General features: G+C 42.0%; 1 protein-coding gene across 2 annotated transcripts in view; it reads right to left on the bottom strand.

The window, feature by feature from the left end:
* The window catches only part of LOC116318265 (genetic suppressor element 1-like), a 39784-nt gene extending 38110 nt beyond the window's left edge, over positions 1-1674 (bottom strand). For both annotated transcript variants that reach the window (XM_039615516.1, XM_039615517.1), the window contains exon 1: positions 989-1674. In XM_039615516.1, the coding sequence (XP_039471450.1) occupies positions 989-1025 (37 nt within the window). In that variant the 5' untranslated portion in view covers positions 1026-1674. The remainder of the gene's footprint in view (positions 1-988) is intronic.
* Positions 1675-21161: the final 19487 nt, after the last annotated feature.

Here is a 21161-nt window from a genome sequence, read left to right as displayed (position 1 = left end):
TCCTCCTCCTGCCGCCTCTTCACTGACCTCCCTGGTGCCGTTCCCGTCACTCTGCTCTCAGGCATGTTTAAGCACCTTTCTGAGGTAACCTCACACCTGTCTCCACACTGACACCGGCCGCACTCTCCTGCATTTCACACAGCTGCTCGAAAGACTGCAGATGAAAACTGTTTGACTGGCAGCAAAAGCCCCAACTGAAACTGTGTGATAAACCACAGAGCTACTGTAGATGCCAAGCACAAAATATCCCTTGAATTACATTAAAGGATTATGTTTATTTAGAGCTGCATTTCTACTATTATTAACTGTTTATAATGCACTCTAATGATCAGTTGATCCTTAAATTAAATTAAAAGCTGCAAATATTCAGTTTTTTTGGGGGGGGGGGAATTTTTAGATTTTAAATTTTTCTTTTTATGCTTCAATAAATGCTTAAATGGGTAACCAGTGATTCAGTTACCTAGGTGACAATTAATTGTCACCCATAATTTAAGGTCATTTAGCTTTGAGGTTGACTACACTCTGTCGATCAAGCCTAAAAATAACAAAAGACCCATTCCCAGTTGTACACAGTAGTAACAACAGAGAAAAAAAGCACAACTAAAGTATCAAGGGAGTGCTTCAATAGGTCAACGCACCGAGCAAGAAGACTCCGAAAATTTACTTCTTCATGAAAGAAAACTAAATTTTGTCTCTCTGTCTTTCTGTTTCTGAAAAATCTAAAATGATGTTGTGACACCGAAAACATCACGAGAAGTGGCTCCTGCAGAAGCACAGCGTAACTCTCCTTACCTGGCAGAAAACGGTAAATCAATGTGACATCACCCGAGCCATTAATTACACCTTGAAAGAATGACTGCATGAAAAGGGAGATTCACTCTCTGCGGCCGTGTGACCAGCCTCCGTGCTGATACAATGTGACAGAACAAGAAATACCACCACAGAGCCATCCGCGGGAACATCAAAGACTGAGTATAATTGGTCTTACCTGGGAGGTAGAAGTGTGGGGTCTTTAATCCAAACATGATCCTGGATCCCTCCTCCACTGACTCAGAGAGTAAGACTCCGGGTTAAAGGAGGCAGGGAGGGGGGTGGGGTCGGGCAGAGGGAATGGGCTGCGGTCGGCTGAGTTAAGGAGTTTGTTGTTAGTGTAAGTCATCAGACGACTCCCTGTTCCAGCTCTCTCTCTCGCGCGCGCACTCTCTTTCTCTTTTCTGGGCCCTGCGGGTGTGAGAAAGGAGGCAGGGAGAGGGGTCAGCCTCTGTCTACCTCGCTCACCTCCTCTTCAGCCTCTGAACTGAACCCGTGTAGAGAGAAGAGGAAGAAGAGAAAGATGCAGAAAGAGTAACAGAGAGGAGGGTGAAGCAAAAAAAAAAAAAATACTCCAAAAGCTGAGGATGGGAGACAGTGTGCTCATGCCATCTTTTACTGAGGAGATCGTCTGGGAGGGAGAGCCTCTGAGAGAGTTGGGAGGGTGACAGGAAGGATAGAGAGGGAGGAGGGAGTGAAGGAAAGAGAGAGAGAGTCTTCAGTCGGTGTCCTCTCTTTTTTTTTCAGTCCTGCGCTTTGTAATCCCTTCCTTGTTATTCATTCAGCGGCCTCTTGCTCGTTTGCTGTATAATGATCTGTTTTTCTGTGCCTCTGTTCTCCTTTCTGTCTCTATTCTTGCTTTATCCTCCCTCCTTTGCCTCAGTCCCACCACTGACTGCTCAGCTCAGCGAGCACAGAGGAGGAGGAGGAGGAGGAGAAGGGAGAGAGAGAGAGAGAGAAAAGAGGGTGAAGGGGAGGGAGGAAGAGAAAAAAGAGGGGAGGAGGAGAATCATAAGACAGATGAGTGAGGGAGAGATGAATGAGTTTATGTTAGTGCAGTGTGCGCACACGTGTTTGTGTGTGTGAGTGTGTGTGTGTGAGAAATGTGAAGAGAGGAGGAAGGATGATTTAGCTGGTGTGAGTAAAAGGAGAGAGAGAAAGAGGGAGGAAGAGAGGCGAGAGGGTGTTGATGCAGTTCTCATTATCAGTAGATTGGACTGGTGCCTGAGTGACAGCTGATTCATCATGGGAGAGAGAGAGGAAGGGAGAGTGAAGGGGAGGAAAAGTGTGTTTTTGTGTGAGTGTGCGCATGTGAGTGTGAGTGTGTGTGTGTGTAAGGGAGGGAGGGGAGGGAGAGGAGGGGGTTAAAACCTGCCCTTAAGCATCTGCTTCATTCAGCTCTCCTCTTCTTCTCTTCTAGTTTTTTCCTCTCCTCTTCTTCTACACTTGAAAATCAACAGTCTGCTTCTTTGGACCGCAGGCACGCTGGTGCGTACCATGACCGGCATAGCTGTACCACAAACACATACACACAGCCTCCTAAAGCACTCACATGTTCCCACTGATTAGACAGGCCTCATATGTCTGACACATCACGTTAGCCTAGCTTTCCATCAATTACTGTCCACTCCCGGTGAGCAAACGTCCCCTCTACTGTCACCGAGACCCAATTCTATCACGTTAGTGACGATGCCAGAAATCGCTGCCTACACACACACACACGCAGACACGGCATCAAACCGAACCTCATCCAGGGGTGACGATTAGGAACAATTATCTGAGGTGGCTCTTTGGTGTTTTCTCCGTAATGTCAGCGTCCACGGCGGCCCAGAGGAACCCGGTTGCTCTATCATCGTCTCCATCTACGCACAGTAGCCTTCATTTCTCTCTGTCATTTCCTCTCTCACACATATGGTGCAGACAGCTATGCAGCCACACATGCTCTGCTTCATTTCACACACACATTTGTGACACAGACACACAGACCCCTGAGCCTCCTACCTCAGTTATTTAACCTCTGTCTTCTCCTTTCTACCCTACATCTATTTTTCCCATTCTTCATTTTTTTAATCTTTCTTCTCTTTATTTCGTCTTCTTTTTTTTTCTTCACCTATCTCCTTCTACTTTGGGAGTTGTGAGGAGGAAATACGCTGGTGATAAGATTGATTGTGAGGGTCTCACAGAGCTATCTATAACCCTGTTTGCCACCACTGAATCAATGGAGAGAGACGGCTGTAGGACACAGTGTATACACTCACACACACGCGCACACACACTCACACACACACTGATCAACAGCTGTGAGAGCAGTTGTGAAACATCAGCTAACCACAAACTGACAGAGGGGGCAGACTGGAGAGAAGAGATAAAGAAGACTTAAGAAACAGCGAAGAGGATGGAGAGATGGTGGGGACTAGGGGGAGGAAGGAGGGAGGGAGGGAGGGAGGGAGGTGTATGTTGTATGTGTGATGGGCATGAATTTATTTTTTTTTTTTTACAGTTTATTGCACTTTTTTTGTATCTTCCCAAGCTTCTACATACACTTATATATCATATATCATTGCTCTGCAAACACCAGTGACCTCAGGGTCAAGACAGTCAAGACCTTTTGCCCCCCGGGGGGTCATGCTCTGCTGCGTGATGCAGGGCCGACGAGGTCAAGAGAAGAAGGGGAGGAGGAGGTGAAGGAGGAGTGCCGATAAACCAGCCAGCACAGTTTGTGATGATTACAGCCAACAGCCAATAACGAGCATCCACCTCTGACCTCATTGCTGTGGAAACGTGAGGGAATGCCTGTCACCGAGGGAGTAGTATAACTCAATCTATCAACAAAAGGTGAGGGGGGTTGGAGTGGGTGGGTGTATCTGTGTGTGTGTGTGTGAGAGAGAGAAAAAAAGACTGTGAAGAGGAAGGAGACAGATGATGATGTGGTCAAAGCAATACCAGCCTCGCTCGTGTCACAGCCCTCCTTTTCCCTTATTGGAGCTCTTGTTCTGCCTTCAAAACAGACGCTATCACACACACACACGCATGCACACACACACACCCTCTTCCCCTCTCCTCCCTGCTTCTTTCTCTATCATTTGCCTGTCAGATGCATGCTGTGGCAGAATAAGAGCTGACACCCCGGTCCCAGCAGCAACCAGGGGCTGCCATCAGCACTTAAACATTTTCTCTCTCTGCTGCTTCTCCCCCTTCGCTCCCCTGTGTCCATGCAGCACTCTAACTGCTGACAAGGAGCACAGAGAAGATGACAAATAAATGGAGGAAAATGATGAAAAAAAAGATAAGCCCCCTCCTCATCATGCCATTGTTCCTGCTTTCCCTCCCCCTTCTCTTGTTTTCTCTATCCCTCCTCATCCCAGCCCCAGTGAGGTTGCTGACCCCGAGTGAGTGAGCCTCATTACTCTGTATCTACTCTTGTAGCTGAAAAAAATCTGTGTACACAAGTATGCAATGACAAGAGGAATTGTAAATATATTTGTCATTCCTTGAGTCACTCTGGAACAATGTTTAAAGAGACGACAGGCGATGAGCGTCATCACAGAGAGGAGCAAAAAAAAGATTAAAAGACAAAGATGGGCAGAGCGGAGGATGAAGTGGTGGAGAGATGAGGGGATGGATGGATGGTTGGAGGTGGAGGGGCTGGAGGGGGTGGCTTGCATTGGATCAAAGATAATTGTCAGAGGGAGTCATTATGCACATATTGTATAGAGGAGTCACTTCTTTCAAACAATCCTTCTCATCACTTCTGTCCTCTTAATCAGCCTCTCGTGGTCTTCCACACCATCAGGGATTTTAATTGGACGCTGATGGGTTTGCCTCGACCTCAAGAGAGAAAAAAGTAAATTTGCATTGCCGGAATAGGAATTATTGGGACGTAAAAATGAATCCACACGACGATTGGCATTAATCTAATGTAGTAACATTTTCAAATGAAGTAGAAAGCAGCACAGTCCCAGGTTGTCCCCTCTCCCCCCTAAAAGTTATGACACAGCCCCAGACAACCAGTAATAAGCCCTAAACTACAGTCTCATTGAGGTCTGGGATTATTTAGATAGCTTTGGTCTGTGCGTCTTTGTCTACTGGCACACGTGTGATGGTGTCAGGCTGATGGAGTTGATGGAGGGAAGTATGCTGTGTGTTCTCTGGGCCCTCATTTCAACCCCCAAGTTAAACTCTGGACGCAGGCTGTCTGGTGCCTGTCTGCCCACGAAAATATCCCAAACATGACACTCATGCATGCTTACATAGACATCAGAGCGTGGCCTGCTGAGGCCCTGAATCAGCGCAACACACACTAGGCAGACAATGTCCCACCACAGCATAAATCAAGACTGTTAATGGGCCTGAGCCACAGGGCTTCACTCTACTTCTCCACCTCCAAAATCTCTCTTTTTCTCTCTCTCCCCCTCTCTCTTGTCCATCTGTCCATTTGCACAGTGACGACACACATACTAAGTGTGAAATTAGCCTGCTGCTGCGACACTGGGGCATCTATCTATCTATCTATCTGCAAGTGTAGAAGCACACTGACACACACGCACAGTGAGAAACTGACCTTCTGTGTGTGTGTGTGTGTGTGTGTGTGTGTGTGTGTGTGTGTGTGTGTGTGTGTGTGTGTGTGTGTGTGTGTGTGTGTGTGTGTGTGTGTGTGTGTGTGTGTGTAAGATACATGTGTTGCTGTGCGTGCCTCTGTTTGGCCTGGCTCTGCTTACACAGATGGTGATATCTGGTGATTATCTCTGTATGTATCTCCTCCTCCATCCTGCAGCCCTTCTGGGTCGGTCAGGTCCCACCAACCACAGCACTACATCGATCTTGCTCCTCCAGGAAACTCAGACAGACACACGGCTCCCCTAGGAGAATTTAAACTCCTCTCAGCATATTTCCCTGCTCTGATCTAACCACTGACGCGATCTCTGACCTGGCCGTGTGAACTCCAAACCTGTGTCTGTCCCTCCTGATGTCTTCTGACCTCGGAGGATTGTAAATCATCGCCTCAGGCGCATACTGACTCTGGAGCTGTTCTCTCTGACGTCTTGCACTCAAATTGTGAAAAATTTCCTTTGTGAAACTCAGATGTGATATCTTGATATATTCCTCTAAATTACTTCAGTGATACATCTTCCAGTCTAATCCTTCACAAGGAAGATAGGGAACAAAGTGGCGTATGAAGGCGGAGAAAAGTGGTGATAGGGCCGTCTATGTGACATGCATTATTTACTTGAATAAATTTAACATACTTTAAAGCCGCATACAGTGTATGGATGAAAAGTTATGAATCACAGCTCATGGGGAAATATACTATAAATATTACAGCTTGTCCCACTGGCTGAAAATATAATAGATGAATATTTGGAGCATTGCACATAAGGTGTGATACAATATTCAAGGTTCCCTACCCTCTTTTTTACCAAGACCCTTTTAACCATCTAACTTGACATTTATTTTTAAAACTCTGCAAGTGCTGAACATTTAAGGATGGCCAAAAAAGCTAAAGATTTCATTCAGTCTCATATACTAGCATGTACTACTCCTTTCAAGAGTTAAAAAAGCCGCCCAGATGGCCAACATAAACCGTTTCACTGTTTATGTTGAGGCTGGTGTTTTGTGGTACTACTTAATGAAACTGTCAGCTGAGGGGATGGATGCTTACATAGAGCCACTGTTCTGTGATGGGAGTAGTACACACCTTTGCCTGAAGTCCTTAAAAAAGGACTGTTACTGTTACTGTCAGTAGTTTTGTTTTTTTTACTGAAGGTTGTTGTAAAGATTGATATTTTAGAAGCTGTACTAGTGAAACATTTTCTTTTTTAATCAATTAAATAGTTTTTTTTATATGTGCTAACACTAATGAAAAATATTTTTTATGCATTTGTACTGTTGTGCAGTCCAGAATTCATCCCGCTACTTCTATCAGCACTTACACCATAAATAAACACAGAGTGAACCGCTTCCACTGGCAGCTCTACATGCCCACGTCATAACACTGTCTCCGCCATATTTGACAGATGATGTGGTTTGCTTCAGAGCATGAGCTGTTTCTCCCCTGTTCCATGTTTTTCTCTTCCGATCACTGTGGTAAAAGTTAATATTGGTTTCATCTGTCCAAAGATTTTTTTTTTTCCATAACTTTGCAGGTTCTTTTAGATGCTTTCTGGCAAAGTCTCCTCTGGATTTCTTTCCTTATATTCATAATTTTTACATTTTTGATTGCAGATTTTGACAATGTTACACTTATCTCCTCAAAAGTGTTCTTGGCACGTTTAGGTGTTTTAAAGTTACAGTGGTAAGCTAGATGTCAGTAAATTGCAGACTGCAGTCAAACGAGTTCTGTTTTCCTACCCCTCTCGATTTAAGTGCATAATCCTAGCTACAATGGCGGCTATAGGACAAACAAGAAAGATCAAAACCTTAAGTTTAGGCTGTGCCCCATAACTGTCGGCCAGCGCGTTTCTGCTTCTGTGTGGATTAGATCTGGATCCACCCCAGAGTTTTTTTCTTTTCTGTGCAGGCTGTCAGTCTGCTGTTTACCTCAGCTGTCCCGGGTCGGAAGAGTCTATCTTTATTTACTTTGAAGGAGGCTGTGAAACTTTGTTAAATAAGTCAGATACGGGTCAGTGAGTCAGAAAAGATAGAATCTCATTTCTGACCAATGACAGCTATGCTGAGGTGAGTTGTTGAGGATATGCTGAACATTTAAAGTCTGCCTTTTTTGCCGCTGTTAGCCCCTGTTAGCTGCTGTTAGTGTTTTTTAGCTGTTATTTATGTGTGTTAGCTTCTGTTTGTTGACGTTAATGAAACTTCCTTTGAAGTGCACCAGAGCTTGCAGAATTCTTACGCTTAGTGAATAAACTCTCATATACAATGTGAGAATGTACCAGAGGCAAAGTGTGATTTTTCAGAATACTCATGCCTAAAATTAGCTTTCACGTTTATAACCAGCTGTTGTTGTTGCTTAGTCAGCTGTACCGAGGGTCGCATGTCTAATTTCATGACAATAAGTAAATGTGACAATACTGGGAATAAATAAGCAGGTTTATGCACACCTATGGCTTCTATTCTAAACATTTTCTCCTATTTATTTTCAGTCTAATGATGACCTCCTTTGCTTGTATGAACATCTCTATGAATTTCATACAGAGAGTTCCAGGGAAAAGCTAATAAACCGAAAGCTGAACTTTTATAAAATACTCCATATCCTTTATTCTTTATCTGTCATGAAATAATAAGGGAACTGGACTCACGTGGCCATGAAACTGATTGTCAGCCAATTACTGATTTACTTTTGAGCCTACATTTAATTGTTTGATCGACTGTAGATAGGTTAAAAAATTGTATCAAATACTCAACTGGACTCAACTGTAGACTGTTTCCAAATTTTCTGCAAGTCACCACCGCGCCTTCCAGGATATCTGGCATGCTGGTGTGTGCAGTTCTTGTCACTTGTCAGTCAGCTGTCACTTAACATCTTGCTGAATTAAAAAACCGAGGAAAGACTGGTGAGATTTGCTGCTGAAGGAGAGCAGCTCTTTAAACATTTTTATCAAAATAATAGTTATTCAAATGTCTCATATTCCAAGGCTCTTGAGGGAAATCCTGGCAGTCTGCACTAACTAACCACATCAAGGCAAACACAAACACCCACACGCTTCTACACCTTCACACGAATGTCCACAGACACACACATTACCTGGGGGGCCTGAGCTCCCCCTCTATGGGCCTTCACCCCACATGCTCATCTCAATTAATCACCAAACAAAACAGATGTCAAGAACAAAGGAACGATCTCCAGCCCTGTGGGGTAAAGCAGGGAGGAGGAAGGGAGGAAAAGGGGAAGATAAGGAGAAGGAGGAGGGATGGCAGGAGAAAACGAAAACAGGAGAAAGAAGCCACAGTGCATTTAGATCTAGGTGGTGCATTTGAGGCAGGTGATTGAAGGTTGTCGGGGCCATTAGAGTGGGAAGTGTTAGCTGTTTATGTGCCCGAAGCCCAGTGATACTGTAACTGTACAATACAAGATGAAACTGTAAAAGTGTGGGAAAAAAAGAAGAAGAAGTCACGATGCAAGAGGGGGAGAGTTAGAGACGGCGAGAGAGTGAGAAAACAACAAAGCCCTGGAGATGAAAGACAGTCTACAAAACAATGGATACAAAATAATGCTCAGCGGTGTGCAGAAATAGAGCAAAGATTGAAAACCTGCCAAGATAAAGACAAACCCCCGCCTTTGAACTGTCACTTCACTGCGATACTGTCAGAAAACAAATGGCAATCTTGACAGGTTTCAGCTGCTTTGAAAGAGACTGAATCATATTTTATTCACAAACGCATATTTTATGGCTTTTATAGCAAAGATCATAACCTGTTGTTAGGCAGTGAATTCTTGAATCTTGTGCTAAATTATTGACATTTACATAATGTACAGATGGCATAGGGGGGGTGGGGTGAAAGCAGGGGGAAGTGGAGGAAAGGGGGAAAGGAGAGGAGAGGAGGGGGCTGCAAGGGACATTTTTTTTTAATAACACATCCATGAAGAATGCCATGTTGTTTGAAGTCTCAGTATTACAGGGAATAGCCATCAGTCTGCCAGTATTATCTGTTTCTTTTTCCTCCATTCGCCCATCCTTCAGCAGCGGCAGTCCTCTTTCTTTCTGCCTGCCTGTGGAGTGTGGACAGTGAGACTTACAGCTCGCATCAATAACAGGCAGATAACAGCCGAGTCCTCAGTCTTCAAGCACAGCCTTAAATCACATCAGCCCCGAGGGGAAGCAAATGAAGACCGAGGAGGAGGAGGAAGAGAGGGGGGAAAAGCTTACCTCTTACAACAACGACAACAACAACAACAGTGCCGTATGGGTAAAATACACGCAAAATTACAAAACTTATCAATTTATGCAGCTTAGAAGTAAGGCTCTGTGTTTTAAGTGAGAGTTCCCACACTGAGGAACACACAAGCAGAGGAGAGAAGAGCAAATGTGTCTATACATGTCTTCAGACTCATTTTTTCTGTCTTTCTACAAAAGCAGCACATTACAGTGCTGAAGTATACAACATGAAAAACTCAACATGATCCAGAGCGCACTGGGAAAAACAGATGTCAGGTGTTGGACTTGAATTGAGCAAATGGTGGCACAAAATCAGGTTTATTTGACTTGTATTTTGGACCTAGTGGTTAACCAAGCTACATAATTTAAGAAGAAGAAGAAGAAGAAACGCAGGTGGTTTATACAGTAAAGTTCAAGGTTGTCCTTTGGCCTTTTGTTGTCACCTTTATAAAAGAAAAAAAAGGAAATGGTAAAATTATTCTCTAAGCTTAGCTTCCTCAAATTGTAAAACACAAACACTTTAAATGCCATCGTTGTTTACACCAAAAATTCCTGGTTCAACTTTCAAAAGAAAATCATTTCTATTTATATACACCAAACCTTCAGCCATAGGCCCCATAATCCTCATATCAGTCAGTTGGTCACAATGGTTTTTTTTAAAGGACCTGATTAACTCAAACTAAAGTCACACCAGCAGTGGGAAATGTTCACAAAGAGCAGACTGCAATCAGCTGGTCATTTCAGAGAGGTGAAAAACATTTAGGTTGGGCGACTGCAGGGTTTCCTCATGCAGCGAGCGATTATCTATTTGTGACTGCTGTGATCTGCAGAAACTCATTAAAAGACATTTGCCGGGCAGGCATTAAAAGCATCACTGATGAGAGCGTTTAAAACCTACATGTGTGCTGGAAACCATGGCGTACACCGTGATGGGCAGCTCTCTCCTGAAAGAAAGGACCAAGGAAAGACCAAGCAAGAGCAGGACACAGTTAATGCTTTGAAATATTTTTTTGAATGAGTTTTTGGTGGTGTACTGTGAAATGTTGACTAAAGAGGAGATTATTCTCCCACCACAGCTTTGGAAAACATCATTTTCTTCATTTATGTCTATGATATCATATTCTTCATATAGATATCATATATTCATATTGCTCATATTCTCACATATATCACTATGAAATATCTCCCCTGCACTCTATCTCCCAGACACTATGTCTGTACGTTCATGCTGTTGTTAATGTCTCTTTTACTCCTCACCAGTTATTTCCGTTTTCAATCTCTTCTTGTTCTTTCTGCTTTAAAATGGAGAAATGCCTGAGTGAAGAACCAATAAGCCTAATATAACAATTTGAATTTATTAATTAATTAATTTTTAGTCTATTTAGGGGAAATAGGTTGTGTTTCAACTGTTTCAACAACTTTGCCCTTGGCTGGAAATTATTATTTAATGGCACACGCAGCATATTTACCCTATAAATATAAATCTAATAGTCAGTCTTCTTTTAGCTCCATTTTGGGTCTCCACCAGGTCCGGCTGATTAGCTGCTAAATTAGCTGCTCACTAGCTATTCCCCAGCTTTTTTTGGTCTTACTGAGCTGGTTTACACTGAAAAGAGCCACTTACAATAAAGCTGTGGGGAACTGCACATAATTTTCTGTTATTATGTTGTTATATAATATATGATATAAGCTACACCCTTCATAGTGTGTCATTTTCATTTTAGATTTTGAGCGTACAACTATTTTACCTTGGTTCCAATCTTTTAGCACACTTCTACTCTCATTACACTAGTTATGTTAAATTGTGTTCAAGCTTGTTGCTATAATGGCTGAACCAAAAGCAGACTTGCAAGCAAGGTATAAGTCTGTAACTCATCTTTAATGTTCAAAGCTTGGCTCATATGATGGTTAGGTGGGCCAGGAAGCAAACTGACTAAAAGGGCAAGGTCCAAAAGCACTCCAAAAATCCCAAAACTCCAAAAAGCTAAATTTGTAAGGATAAGGCAAAAACAGTGGTTAAAAAAAACAAGAGATTCACATGGTCACAAGAGAATGCTGCAAGCTTAGCAAAATGCTGAGACAATCGGACAGAGAGCAGAAGGAACCTGTATATATACTGGATGGGTAATTAGCTGGTGGGAAACAGGTGTAGCTGAAAACTGGTGGGAAACAGAACAAAGGGAGGAAGTAGAACTAGAGCCAGAGGACGATACTATGAGGGAAGCTCAACACATCGTGGCTTCCTTTGTGTTAACTGGCTTGACAAAACCTGAAACCACAGCTGGAGATAATGGTTATGAACTTCCTCTGTTAACCAGGGCTTTTTGCTTCAGGCTCTGTGTACACTCACATAACAAGTGGTGTTTTACAGTGCATGTGAAAAAAGATCCCTATGAGTGTCCCCCATTACTCCAGTCAGAGACATTATCAGGTGATGATCATGATTGCACTTGGAAATAAAAAAGAATAACTGAAAACATGGCACTTCGGGGGAATTTTAAACTGAAACCCTGAACATAACCTGCTCCTAGAGCTGGGCGATAAACCGATAACGATATGTATTGCGAAATAACTTATTCTCGATAGAAAAATTAAACTATTGCGATAGACCTCATCTCTCTTGTCCTCTTAAAAAAAAAAAAAGAACAGCCAATCCAAATTAAGTAGCGCAGAGCCGAACCAATCACAGCCGCAGCGTCACGTCACATGACTTGTTACGTACAGCACAAGCGCCAAGGCGCACATGTGTATTTGTTTTTGCAGCCGGGCCGCCCAGGTAATGAAGGAAATGAGTTTGCCGACTAGAGAAAAATCAACCGAGAGCGTGAGCGAAGGTTACCGAAGAAAAAACAGATGATGGTTCCAATGCTGGAGAGCTTGTCGAACGGAAGGGCCACAGAAGTTCCGTAGTGTGAAGGTATTTCGGCTATTTCAAGTCTGACAAAAAACAGAGTAGCGCACACTGTAAATTGTGCCGAAAGCAAGTCTGGATATACAATAAAGCGGTGCATGCTCAATCTCTGACTGAAAGCGCTAATTCGTCATTCGGCTTTTGTCAGACTAAAGTAACTGTTAAAACTGTTTGAAAAGCTAAGCTATACAACAAGGAGAGAATTTCCTTTTAGTTCTCAGTTTATTTGATATTGACAAAAGTTAGTCAATTTTGTCTGTTCTTCTGTAAAACGACCTAAGATTTATTTTTAGAATTAAAATTTTGTTTCTAACTGGAATTGACAATTTAGTGGTCTGTTTTGTTTGTTCTATTTTGAAACTTAAACACTTTAGCGGCTGCCTTTTGTGTAGTTTACAATATTTGCCTTTATCTGAAACTGAAGTCTCATGTTCCTTAAGTACATCTACCCTGTTGAACTTATTATGGGAAATAAATATTTTAATTAAAACAAGCTGCTAATTATTTCACATTTTACTTGTGAGCGACGGCACATTTAAATCTTACAAATATAGTTATTTGGCTTATATCGTGATATATATCGTTATCGCCTGAAATGAAAAAAACATATCGTGATATGAAAAAATTTTATATCGCCCAGCTCTACCTGCTCCCAACCACGTCACGTTTTTTGCATTAGTTACCATGGTAATTTAGCCTGCTAACAAAAAAAAAGAGTCACTTTGGCAACACAGAAAACTCTGACTTCAAGCTTGAAAAGGAGGCTCGCAAACTGATTAATCTTGCTTCATAGTGCATCCCCTGGTGAGTAATTTCAAAATAAAATCAAGAAAAAATGATCAGAATCTTTGCAAGCTGTTGTCATGATATATGCTACTTTTTATTTCCCTGAATGTCTAAAAGAGGTGGTAACGTTACCATGAGCCAAAGAGCTACAATCATATTGTGGATAAAGGACAATACAATAAGTTTAAAAGAAAAGAAAAAGAATTATCCTTTAAAAGAGACACATCTTTCAGTATAAATTCAGACATTATTCTGTTACAAGGCCTCAGTTTTAGACAATTTTTGGAAGTGTATAATATAAAAAAGCGATATTCCTAATATGGTCAACTCAACAGCTGTCCCTCCCACCTACAGTTTAAACCATGTGTTTACAAGGGGCAGCAAATCACAAAAAGCTTCCTTAAGGCTGTTTAAACAGCACATTTAAGACAGACGCTGAAGACCAGATATAAGATAGATATGGATTATTGTGGCATGTTAATCATGCAAAACTACTCTAATAAAGTAGCTCTGGAAATGAGCATGAATGCTCGCATACCTGAACTTTCTTCTTAATTTACCCCGTTCTATCTTCCTATCCATTTTTCCTCATTTGTATCTCGTGTCCCTGCTTTTCTTGTTGTTTGCCTCTGCCACTCATAGATGCACACATCAACACCTCTACACTACAACCCACATCTCACTCATCGCTTCTCATTTGTTTCATTTTTCTCTTCCCAGCTACCTCCCTCCCTCATATTTTCGCTCTCTCGACATAATGATTCAGTGACACTTGTCTTTTCGCTTCAGTGTTATGCCAACAGGAGGAGCACACACACTTACACACTCGTAAACACAGGAGAGAGTTGGAGAGATTTAGAGAGTAATGAGAAGTCTACTCCACGCCATCCTCTACAACAAACAGTGTGTGTGACACGCTCTGAGCTGAGGTCAGGGGTCAGGTGGTGTTTCGATTTCTTTTGTACCCTCTGTGCTGCTGGGGTCACACAGTCCTCACAGACAGCTGCTGTCCATACTGCCTCCATGCTCTGAAGTATGCATCAGAACAGCTAAAGAGATTTAAGGGATTACTTCACTCGCTCTCTCTCTCTCTCTCACACACACACACACATATTTTAACACACTTTTACTGCAGTATCATATATAGCCCGTACACAATACTCACACTGCACAGAGATAAAAGGGTATGGGTGGCCATTTTGCTGCATTTTTTCATAATGTTTGCTTTGTGTTCGATAGTGTCAGGCCACAGACTAGCTAGCCTCCTGACCTCTGCCCTGCGCTCAGCACCTGTCGACCCTGTTTACAGGAAGGTTCAGAGGTCAAAGAGGACTTGCCCAGTCAAACCCCCTGATGGAGCTCTTTTATGGCAGGGACAACACCTGTTAAACACACACACTGGAGATATATTCGCCACAGTGTGATAAACTGAGGAGCCTTGATAATAATACTGGCAAACACATGCGACTTCAGTCACTTATTAATGAATTAATGATGGCCATTCAGACCGCACATACTCTATAGGAAGAATGCCTACTTTAAGGCCCATGTGGGCAGACTGTGGGTTGCCCACACTAAGCAGAACAGAGTCCATAGTGGGGGCTATTGTATGGCTACAGTGTACCCACAGTATGCTTGTATTCTAAGTGGGCTGTCCTATGAGGGCATTTGTTGGTTGAGCACCAGAGTTGAGTGTGTGCGTTGCAGCCTTGAGAAACTTGCCAAATCTTCTCGGCCAGTACCAAACAGTTTATTCTGCTACTGACTCTGTGTTATTGTTGTTGTTTATTGGATCGGGTGATTGAAGTCTGAAGAAACAAGACATGTTGGCAATTTAACAAACAGGGGTCTCAGAAGCATTTGGAAGAACTATACACACCCACAACAGCCTGGTACCTCTTCCTTATGCTGGTCACCTGCTTGGTCACACATTGTTGTGGGATGGCATCACATTCTCCAACCAGCATTTGTTGCAAGTCAGCCAGACTGGTTGTGTGGGTCACTCTGGCACGCCCCAGCTAATCCCACAAGTGTTCAGTGGGGTTGAGGCCATTCCATCCCCTCCACTTCTAAATTCTGCAGGAAGTTTCTGATAAACCCCACTCTGTCCTAGACCAGATTTGGCGTAACAATCTGCTCCTCAAGCCACAAATGCATTTTCCTTACAAACGTGGGACCTTTTAAAGGGAAATAAAAAGGCTTTCCAATGGTATAAGATTTGTTGCCAAGAAGCAATGCTCCAGCAAAGCAATAATCAAGCAAACGTAAATTTAGTTACTTTTTATGGTAAGTTTATTTGATTTGGCAGGTATTTATACTACATGTCCTTCCTGATACAACCTCCCAAAGGATTAATGTCTTCTTCCTTCTCCTTCCTTATATGGGGTGATAAGAGCCACGTCTTCTATTGCAGTATATCAATAAGACCCAGTTTAACTTCCATTTTTCTGAGGTTTTGGATCAGTCGCCTTCTCTCAGCATCATATTTCAGACAGTGTAATAAAACCTGTTCTATGGTTTTGTCTTTTCTATAATAGTCACATTTCCCTGTATGATGTTTTCCTTGCCAGCAAACGTGACCAGGAAGGTCCACAGTGGGTATCTGTGGGTGAACTTTGGAGCTGCGTGGGCTGGACAAACCTATACTTGGGCCCCGAGTTGGTGTACCCACACAGGGTCGACAGCAGTTTCACACTTTGGGACTCCACGGACAAGCCCACTGTCTGTTGCCCACAGAAACGCTCCTTGGGACCCAAAATGGCAAAACTGCAAACGGTCCCAGACGGGTTTTCATTGGTTTACCGAGAAAAAAACTACGGATGCACCCAACTGAGGACCATGTGGGATCAGTGCACGTTTGCCCTGACCACAGAGCCTTAAAGTTCACCCACAGCTACCCACTGTGGGCCTGCATGGGCATGTTTGCTGGGTCTCCACACAATGACTGGCCTTCACACAGTACTGGGTGGTGAGTCTGCTTGGTTTTCTGTGTGTGGCTAAAAAAGTGTGAGAAACAATGCATATGTTAACCACAGTGACAGTGTGTAACTCATCAGTTTCCACTGTTTGGTGAACTGTTTTATCTGCACCCAGTGATTTGGTTTATATTTTTGATTAATAATTATTGTCGATGCTTTCAACTGCTATAGAGTGAGTTTAGATGCAGAATTGCAAATATTATGTTGTGAAATCAGATGTTGGGCTGTTTCTTTCAGACAAAATGTGAGACAAATAAATGCAAAGAACTGTGCTGCATTGCTTTTGCTGTGGTATCATAATGTTGTTCATGAGGACTTCTGAGCAAAAAGCAGAAGTCCACATAATGTGCATCAGCCTTGGTTTTTGGTCATGGTGCACTAGACTTAGGTATCAGTTGTGGTTTGTGCTAGTGTTCCCATGAAATGACTATAATAGAAAAAAGACAAAGCATGTGTATGAGTGGGTGCGTGGAGAGCTGTCAGAGAAGATCTGGTGAGAGTGGGCTAATTGGAGTTAATTCACCATCTGTCTGTGTGAGCCAGCACACAGGGTCATTAGCAGAGACAAGTCCAGCCACAGGGGAGGCCGAGAGGGGAATCACCATCCCTCACTTGCTCTCCCGCTGCCTTTACTGCTCCTTCCCTTCCTGTCTTGTCATGTCCCTCTGCTCTTATGACTGTTATGTTGTTATGTTATGACTGGACCGTCTGTACACTCCTGGTGAAAACATTCGTCCCTCTGCAAAGCATAAGATGAAAAAATCATCTCAACTGTTTGTTTGACTTACTGATTCTGTTTTGAAATGTTTATGATCTAATTTGGTGTACCGTGACGGTACAGTGCCACTTTTTTTGTGTTTCCTCGGTCCAGCACTGCCCTCTGCTGGGCTGAGGTTGTCCCAGCTGAGCACAGAGACTTCAGACAGAAGAAAAATAAATAAATACACAAATATCCTTCAGCTAAAGAAGATGTCACACAATGCACTTTAAATGTTGATGCTACAACTCTCATTATGCAGACAGTCTGTGCAACATTATACAGTAAGACAAAATTAAGTTACATTTTGATGTCTATTGATTTGTATGGGCTAAACTGTTCTCTGTAGTTCATATTTGGTTGGTTGATTTTATGTGCCCTTATATACCCTGAAAATACTTTACACCGCAACCCACATTAAGCTTTTGATACATGTATCATTCATAGAGTACTTAACCCTGTAAAGGCAAGTGTATCATATGTGATACATGAGTTTTTGAGACCACTACATTATGAGTGTGATGTTTTTTCCGAGGAAACTCAAATAACTTGCACCAAAAATGCTAGCTGTAGCAAAAATTATACAAATTAAAACTCAAATAACAATCCAGTTTCAAAACATATTTAATTTTCTGGCAATTATTTAATCGTTCAGGCTTTGCAGAGTTAATTCTATACACTTCAGAACGTTATCTGCTTTGTAGGAGGAAAGAAAAAAAAACCCTGAGAACTTGACTGGTGTGTCTTATAAAATTAAAAATAGAAACTTACATGATCTTAAAAGTGGTCTTGATTAATTAATGATGAGGAGGGAGAAGAAGATGAGTGTGAGTGTGGAGGTAAGAGGGATAGTTGCTGGTTTGACAGTGTAGAGGACTGTTGAGTATTCTTACTCAAAGGCAGTGTCAGCTTCTCTTCCTTTTCATATCATAATCTCCCAGAACAAAACAGGTCAGTGTACACATCTTTTTCATTTTAAACTTGTGATACATTCTTATGTAAATATATATAATTTTAAATCTTCAAAGGGGTCTTTCATCTGTCCACTTGAAAACAGAAATGCAGTGTGGAGGTTTATGAATACAGTCATGACTCATGCTGACACTCCTCTTTGATTTACTGACTTTTCACCACAGGCTGCTGCTCTGTAGCCCACAACCTAAGGAATATACACATACATAAATCAGTCTAACAGTGCAGAGCACGCATGTATAGTTTGTACTGTGATTTTGGGGTTTTATAGCTTTGCTCTAAGGCAGGGGTGTCAAACATGAGGCTGGGTTGGGGGGGGGAAATCGACCCAGCAAAGACTCTAAACTGGCCCCAGTGGAAGACTTTGAGAAATGTGAAGGAGAGCATAAATTTTGAACTTTTAACTAATTGTATTTTCATACGTTTTACAGCTTTTCCTGCTGAGAAAGACGACCCCAATGGCCACTCATACAACACCAAAGTAACACATTTATGAGGCCGGCTGACAGAGCAACATTTCTTTATTGTATACAAATTGCACTTCTTTTTTCTTATATTAAAATATCTCAGGGATTAAATGTGCAGTTAAACTTCCTTAAACTGCAGAGGGGAGTTTCACTGATCTGGCCCACTTAAAATCAATCTGGATTGTGTGTGGCCCACGATGTAAAATGAGTTTGACATCCCTGCTCTGAGGGCTCTTTGACTAAAAGTTAATCACTCAAGTAAACAGTTCATTTTCTTCACCACCAGAAAGGAAGTAAACAGTACTTGACATCATCACATAAACTATGTAAAGCAGTACCGAACCGTTTTCCACACATACAGGAGTAACCTTCTTATCTGTTCGACTACAGCAGAACATTTTGCATTTTTACCTGATTACCCAGCTTGCAACGCTTTTCCCATTAAAACCTAGTATAGCCTTCTTTGTATAAGAGCAGTTTCTGTATTTCAGTCCCTTCAAATGCTCTGAAATGACCTGCAGGAATCTATGTTGTGTGCATTGTGGAGGTTAAGCTGGGGAAGGGGTAGCATTGTGAGTGACTTAGAGGCCCAGAGACAGTCAGGAGCCCAGAAATATGCCAGGAATTACAGATATTTATTGTTTCAGGGTCTTGGGAGAGCTGCAGTCAGTGGACCCTGCATTTCTAGCAGTAAAGGTCAAAGGTGGGACGCTACATTCTCACCGCTGCACAAGCACATGACATGAGATGTTACATGTTGATACTTTCAGTACAAACCTAATACTGAGATAGTTGGGAATCTTGTTATCCACATTTGTTTAGATAAATAAATACAAAAAAGATCTTCCATTTGTCTGACAAATCCCCCCCCCCCCCCAGTTCATTACAAATACACAGAAGTTGTGTGTTGGATTTCAATCAACCTTTTTCAGCTTTTTCAGCAGAAAGAAAGAGAAAAAAAGAAGAGAAAAAAAGAAAAAAGAGATATTGCCAGTTTAAATAATTATTAACAACAAATATATTTGCATGGACATGCATGAACATCTAAGAATAATTAGAATAATCTACATAACAGAAAAGTCATTCCAAAGCAGGAAAGCCTTTACAGTGGCACGAGCCTCATCACAGCATCTGAAACTCATATCAAAAGAGAATTTTATAAGCTTTGCTAGTTCTCACATAAAGCTGTAGACCTTTAGCACGGCAGCTGTTTTGCCGTTGCTCCATAAGCCGTGTGGAAGTGAGCCGGCATGAAACTGACAGGAGGCTAAAACATTTTTTTTAAATCCTGCTGTACTGGGTCACTGTGTAAATCAGTAAAATGATTTGCCTCTCTCGTCCTTTCCTCACTGAGCAATCAGTGTAATGCACCCGCTGTGTGTCCTCCAGGCAGCCAGAGGTGACCAGGTCAGTGAACGCCTCATTGCAGTAACTCTGGGCTCCCTGCCAGTTTGAGGGCATTAAGGCAAAGTAAGAGGTGACACAGCAAGTCCACACAGGATGATGGACGTGTGACTATTTCAGGAAGATGGTGTATATAATACAGCTATGATTCATGGCAATGATTTTTACCTAACTATAATATAATAATACTATAATTACTTGAGGTAAAACACAAAGCATTTGGATACACACAAATTTTTTTAAACTGATTCGTTTCAGTCTAAGTTGTCATAAAATATATATATACATATATTTACTACTTTCACTGAGCAGCAGCTTGGAACATCCCTTGACGAGTCACAGATGGGAGCAGGTTACATCTTTCTGTCATCTTTGTGTGATGGTGATAGGCTACCTGAACTTCCTGCTTTGGATTTTTGTTTTCTACATGGATGTAAATATGTCGATAATGTATTGCTGAAGAGCTTTTTTGTTTTCTAAGCTTGTTAAAGGTGTTTAAATAATGAACTAAGATAATTAGGAAATCATATTGGCCACTGTGCTGAGGTTAATGCTGTTGCTCTTTAGTGCTTTGCTCCTGTGTGATGTTCAATGTAGCTGCCAAAGAACAAGAATGTTTGTGTATCTAGGTTAAATTTATATTTGTGCATCAACTTTCTCTGTACACGGAAGCCGTATAGATATGTTTATTCATGTTTGGCTTTGCCCTGCTGTCTTTGTTTAGCTGTATGTTTATGCTTATTCTTCTGTGTATAAAAGTTATGAGTCAGCTTGTCTGGCCAGTAAACCTGCCATTCAAATATTGAGCCATCAGAGTCAGCATCATTAATTATACATGTAAAAAAAACCCGACTTATTGCATTTGTAACTAACAGTCCTACACTGTTGTTTTGGTAGCGCTTCAAATACAACCCACAAAGCATACACATGTATACTTTACACATGTCTGTGTGCATGTGTTCATTACATGCATGACAGAACTTTAGACACAAAGCCCTGTTTTGTCTAGATTTGTCTTTATTTATTTACACATGTATGATAAATTCTGCAGAGGTGTACAAAGGCTTGCTGTAAGATTAAGTGGTTAAATTATGATGACTAAGATGGAAGAGCGTTTTTATCCGTTGTCCTCTCCACCTCATGTATTGAGATCAGAAGACATCCGTCTTTAAAAGGCCTCACTTGGAAACCTTATAGGAAATGAGCCGATCTGTCGATGAATCACAAATACTAGTTTTAACAGTTATA

Source organism: Oreochromis aureus, linkage group 7 (genome assembly GCF_013358895.1).
Source record: "Oreochromis aureus strain Israel breed Guangdong linkage group 7, ZZ_aureus, whole genome shotgun sequence".
Lineage (NCBI taxonomy): Eukaryota > Metazoa > Chordata > Actinopteri > Cichliformes > Cichlidae > Oreochromis > Oreochromis aureus.
Note: the sequence above shows the minus strand (reverse complement) of the source record. Positions and strands in the feature narration are given on the sequence as shown.